General features: G+C 31.3%; 1 protein-coding gene across 1 annotated transcript in view; it reads left to right on the top strand.

Moving 5' to 3' along the window:
• The window catches only part of LOC106464636 (sodium/glucose cotransporter 4-like), a 60556-nt gene extending 54637 nt beyond the window's left edge, over window positions 1-5919 (top strand). The window contains exons 14-16 of the mRNA XM_022392381.1: window positions 2217-2328; window positions 3697-3816; window positions 5185-5919. Of these exons, the coding sequence (XP_022248089.1) occupies window positions 2217-2328; window positions 3697-3816; window positions 5185-5408 (456 nt within the window). The 3' untranslated portion in view covers window positions 5409-5919. The remainder of the gene's footprint in view (window positions 1-2216; window positions 2329-3696; window positions 3817-5184) is intronic.
• The last annotated feature ends 376 nt before the right edge of the window (window positions 5920-6295 follow it).

Here is a 6295-nt window from a genome sequence, read left to right as displayed (position 1 = left end):
CAGCTAGTCATCACCATCCACCGCCAATTCTTGGGCTACTCCTCTTTTACCAAAGAATAGTGGGATTGACCGTCACATAATAACGCCCCCACGGCTGAAAGGGCGAGCATGTTTGGTGTGACGGGGATTCGAACCCGCGACCCTCAGATTGCGAGTCGAGCGCCCTAACCACCTGGCCATACCGTTTCAGTTCTGTTAAATCTTTTAAACTATATTTTGCGGTTTTGTGATACTACTGACGATTAAAAAACACGTTTCCGAACAAAAACGTATGACATTGTACCATTTATAGTATACCGTACATAGATAAGAATGTAACTGCTCGGATTCTAGGGTATATCAGAGAACTGCGACTAATCCTGGAACAAATTTAAAAACTGCTTACTGGTTCTTCTTTAAAAACTTAACAAACTCGCAACATCACCAAATTTGATGCTATTGTTTTATAGAAAATATCATGTACGAGCTATGATGTACATAGTGTTAAGCCACATGGTTACTTTACATGAACGATTCTGAGAACATTTTGAAGACAATAAAAAGTCAAACTAAAGGAAGCCCCTGATAACCATTTTACGCAATTTCATAGATTGCCTAGAGGACAACCATTTAAACTAAGAATCTTATCAAAAGCTGAGAACTTCATAGACAGAAAATATAAGGAAACTATGTAATGTCTCAACATATTTGTCTATTTATAGACATGGTTAATAGATGAGAATTGATAAATGATACAACTGGCGTTTAAACTCTACATAAGCGCAATTAATTATTAGAGCTAATATGTTTAAGTGAAGATCGTAATTTAAAAATCATTATACAAATCACGATCACAAAATCTAGAATAAAACATTTATTAACACTCAAAGTTCCGGCTTCTGCCTTTCTCACGTATTGTGTTCTAAAAAAGAACAGAGTGCAACAATAAGATGTATTTAGATGAGAAGATGAAATATCATACAACAATATGAAAAGAGAAAGAGACCTTACACAAATGACTTATCTACGCTATGCCCACCACGAGTATCGAAATCAGATTTTTAACGTTATAAGCCTATACAAGCTTACCGCTAATCAAAGGGATGGGGACAGGCTTAAAATATGTCGAGAAATTAGGTAAAAATAAAGATTAATGTGAGATATTTATACCTTATATAAATTCACAAGGTACATAACATTCATATCATTGCACTTGTCTCAATTAGTAAATTTTGTCAACATTAATGAATTAAAATAAATAAGATACTCTTTACTTAGAATCAGTATATGCAACATAATAGTTTAAGTGGTCGAAATGAATCTGACTGAATTATACATCGAAATTATGAAATAGTTAAATAGATAGACAAAACTAAAAAAACATTTTTCTCTTCTTTTCATAATATCTGCCCCCCCATCAGATTCAAAGAGCCGAAAACTTACACCTAAATTCATGAGGAGTATGCTTCCTCCCCTCCCCCAAGTCCCACCTCCTACCTGCCAGCCGTCGCACTACTTACAAACTTCCAAATTTGGTCCTACACATATTCGTCTTGCTTCCAGTACTTACGGCAGCAAAGTTGGTAGCATTTGAATGGTTAAGTTAATGTAAAAAAATATAATTAACATAAGTTATATGTAGAAGTGGACTAATGGCTAAACCCTGAGACATAAGGTGAAAAAAATGTAAAGTATGAATACATCTTTGACCCTAGTGGTTCTACCTAGTAAAAAAAATTGACTATATCTTTACTCTTGTGGTTCTACATAGTAAAGAAGTAGAAATATGTCTAATTAGTTACTGAAAAGTACAAACAGTCATTATTAATGCAAATATGGAGATTATAAAATGTTAATTTTAGCACGTTTGCTCATTCTAACTATAAGATAATGTCATGTATATTTTAATTATATTTGAATATGTTGCCACTAATGGGGTAAAAACGTCTTTCCCCATCATTTAGTGTAATGCTAAATACACTGTGTTAGGTGTTCGAACAAGATTTTGGCAGAAAAACCCATTCATTTCTTACCTTGTTAAATATTAAAATATGTAAGTAAACGAGTTGAAGAAGGATTAAAATAGTAAGGTCTAGAAACCTATGTGGGTATAATAACACAAAACATTATAGTAGTGTGAATATTATAAGTGGTAAATTAGAACTATCTACAAAGCATTTTCAATAAGGTCTTTTTCTTACTCTTTGTTATCTAGTTAGTTGCATATCTCATTACAGCTTTACCGCTTGACATTCTGGACGCGGAGTAGCCCACACGTACGAGAGAATATAGATAACGCAAAAGCGCCCTCTGAGACGAAGAAACAGGAAACTTCTGAAATACAATCAGGTAACTAAATGTTTTGACTGAATTTGTCGTCTTACGGTTTGCGTAACTTCCATTGGATGTTTATTTTACCGTTCGTTATTGCAGTTAATGGTTTAGCTTAAAAAGTTGATTCGTAGTTGTTGTTTTTTATTCAAACTTTTAACATCCCGTGGTTACAACTAATCAGTTGACCTACTCAAAGAATTATTACAGAATAAATAAAGATAATAAATATCCATTTATGTTTGCAGTATGAAACGTCACCAAACTAATTCCAGTTTAGATTTCAGAGAATGAATAGAGAATATTAGAGAGTAGCTTTGTGTATAATTTCAATAGGTACCAAATAATAAAAAAAGGAGAGTATTCAAACGTTTATGAAAAATTACATATAAGTGAAATTTTTAAAAATACATGTATCTTATGTGCAAATTTCTCGTATCCTGTTTTGAGAATCCACAGATATGTCAGGGTCCTTTGTAATGCTATCCATCCTTAAAAGATGGGTCTCTTGCATACTTCGTTTACAAATTTGGATATTTGCTGATTCGCTGTTCTAGTGATAACTTCATGCTAGATTATCATTTACGTATAATGAAAACGATATTGGTTTTGTTACTGAGCCAAAAATGACAAATTTTTACATTTCTTAAAACTACTTGTAACCTCATAGAGTATTCTTACAAATTCATTTTAAAAGTTCTTAATGTAGCATACAATGGGCTGAATACTCTTTTGTACAGTGAATAGTTTTAAAAGACCGTAAAATAACCAAATGTAAGGAATTTGAAAACGGGGAGAATTAGAAAACTGTCTATTTGAAGAAATAAGTAGATGTCGATATAATAATTTTTAAATTATAAATCCTTTGAAATGGTTAGTAAATATACAATCACCTAAGCATAATTATTAAATAGCCAATCCTTTATTACTAGATGCTAAATCCATATTATTTTATATCCTACTTTTTGGGCTTTGATATACTACTGTCTTCAGGGAAGTCCCGAGAAAGACTGTGTCTGTGGTATTGGTAGGTGTTTGGATCCAGCTCTTGTTAGAAAAGCTGCTGTGCTTTCCAATCGACAGGTGTTTCTCTCTCTGAATAGGACTTGAATCAGCTAGCTAGCTATTAAGAACCAGTATCTAATTACTAATTACTCTTAGGTTATCATATAAGTTACTAACAAATGCAAAAAGTCATATTGATTACCACAAACTTAATGTAAGTACTTAAATAATTAGATGTTTGTGCAAAAGTATACATATTCAGTCTATATTTAATTCAACATCATAAGTATATATATAAAACTTCAATACATTTTCTGAATCAAGCTAATTTTAAGTTTGAAACGGTTATTTCAGCATTTCAGAGATTAATCAATTTTACAGCAAAACCACTGTCGACATCTGAACCTGAACAGGGCCAAGAAAACCTTGGCTTTGACAAAGACTGTCTTGAGATGGAACCCGTGAAAACTTATCATCACACTTCGAAAAAATCTGTGCCAGGTAGTAAATTACATGTTTTCTCAATTCCAGATAATAATACATAATAAATGTACCCGATCAACAACGCAATTAAAAGTTATAAATTATTCAGTTGTCATTTTATTACGTTTCTAACCGATCGCGTTAGTTTATTAGTTACCCAATTCTATAAAACATACCAGTAGTAAACCCATTTGCCATTACGAACTCATATTCAACTGTTAGTTGAATTATTTGAGTGCTATTTATCCTTATTTTCTCTTACTGATGAGTATTTACTCGCGTGATATCACATATCCGTCACTAATGAATTACTCCCGTATGTGTTATACAGACATAATATTCTTATACTAATAAATTATTCCCTCGTGAATTATTTTATGTGCTATTTCCAGTTGTATTCCCTTAGTTACGAACTGGTTCTAAGCCTTTATGATGAAATGTTTATATCGATTCACAGATTAAGAAGTATTCTGTTTACATTTAATTCCTTTACTTTTCCTTTACAATTTCACTTATATATTCTTTCATTGGATAATTACTCCCTCACTATCTCTCCATTCCTTCTTTCATGAATTTATTTTCACATGTATTATTGACAGTTATATTAATGTATCTGTTCACCAACCACTTTTGTTATAGTACAACCATAGATTAACAAACGTTTTTTGTGATCTAACATTGTGCAGCTGTTTAGTCAATCATGGAATACAAAAACTTTTAATATCATTACATCACGTATTTGTTCTTTAACCTTGTTAGGTTGTTAAGTAACATAAACTGACAAAATGCATCCCGACATTATTTGTTTGTTCTAGAATCGGTGGGTGTTGCTTTCCTAGTACAGGTAATTCTTGTGTAGGTTTGGACGAACTTCTGAAACAAATCATTAAGGACTAACAAATATTTTACATCATAACATTTCCATTTGTACAAACAATAAATACTAAATAACATTTTCTCTGCTCAAGCTTTTACAGTAAAAAAAAAACTGATATAGATTTTGACTAGATGACACTACTTAATTGTTCCTTAAAGTTGCTTGATTCAACAGCTAATCGTGAACTAAAATAGTTCTTAGCTATGTATCATTTATGTAGTCAGAGAATAACGCACATATAAAACATAGGTGACGTATGTTGTTAAAATATAACAGTCCATGTTGTTATAATGTAACAGTTCATTTTATCTAATACAGTAAATCGAAGCAGATATTAATTATTTTCTCAATATCACGAAGTAGCTTACAGTTATTCATGGCTAGAAAAATGTTTAAGTTATTTACAATCAGCGATTCGTCAGTATCATTTAAACACATTATATGTCTCATTAATTCGTATTTGATGTGCTAATTATTTATTTTCATTTGTGAACATTGTGATCTTACAGATGTAGCACTACCTATGTGGAAAAAAGTAGTTTACCTATTCTGTGGTATAAACCAAGATCCAAACAGTTCCCAGAAAGAACAGTTTCACCAACTGTCACCTAAAGAAGACGCAGAGCAGGGTATAGAGAACATTAAGGAAGTTCCAAAATACAAGTGGATTTGTAATACCAACGCAGCTATCCTCTTATGTGTTAGTGGGTTTATTTGGGGGTTTTATGCCTAAAACTTTCTTTATGGAATTAAATACTCCAGTATTTGGTTCATCATACCATGAAATTGTACTTAAAACCCGAAAATATTAGACATATAGACTTCACGTATTGTGTAGTCACCATTCAATAGTGATTACAATAATAACAAATGAACAATAAAACTTTAGGGATCAAATAAATTTGGTTAAGTATTAGGTACATTTTATTTTTAAGGCACATTTCATGGATGTATTGATTAATAATCGCACGTGTGTTAACTTGCGAAGAAGTATTAACTGCATTGTATGAACACATGAACATGATGATTCCTGAGCAAAAGACAGAATAAAATATTGTTAATTTCATATAAATGTAACAACATTTATCTATCTGACAAATATGCACAATTACAGCTTTTACTCTGGAATATAGTTATACTCAACAACATTGATATTTAGAATGATGTACGATTTACCCAAGTTAAAATCTGGAAAAAGTTGCTTGAGATTTTATGCGTATTGATTATTCATACTTATCAGTAACATATTATGATACTTTTATGCGTTATATAATATTATCACACATTTATACTAATTAAACTATTTTTAGTTTTTACTCAATCTTATTATTTGTGCGTGTGTTAGTAAACAGAAACACTTATTATTCGGTCTATATTCATTTTTCAGATTCCTTCAAAATCAGTAATATAATAGAATCTCTTTGGTTAAGAAAATATATGTATATATATATATATATATAGTGTGTTACGTATTACAGTTTACCCCGGACGAGTCTCCAAATTATTACGTAACGTATCACAGTTTCAAATAAACTAAAACTGTGTTAAATTGTAATTTAGATTTAGTAGTTAAATAAATGCCGATATATATCCAATTTATGATATTTGCCAACAGGATTG

The sequence above is a fragment of the Limulus polyphemus genome, unplaced genomic scaffold (genome assembly GCF_000517525.1).
Source record: "Limulus polyphemus unplaced genomic scaffold, Limulus_polyphemus-2.1.2 Scaffold1706, whole genome shotgun sequence".
Classification (NCBI taxonomy): domain Eukaryota; kingdom Metazoa; phylum Arthropoda; class Merostomata; order Xiphosura; family Limulidae; genus Limulus; species Limulus polyphemus.
The sequence above is the reverse complement of the archived record's forward strand: the minus strand, read 5'-3'. Positions and strand labels throughout refer to the sequence as shown.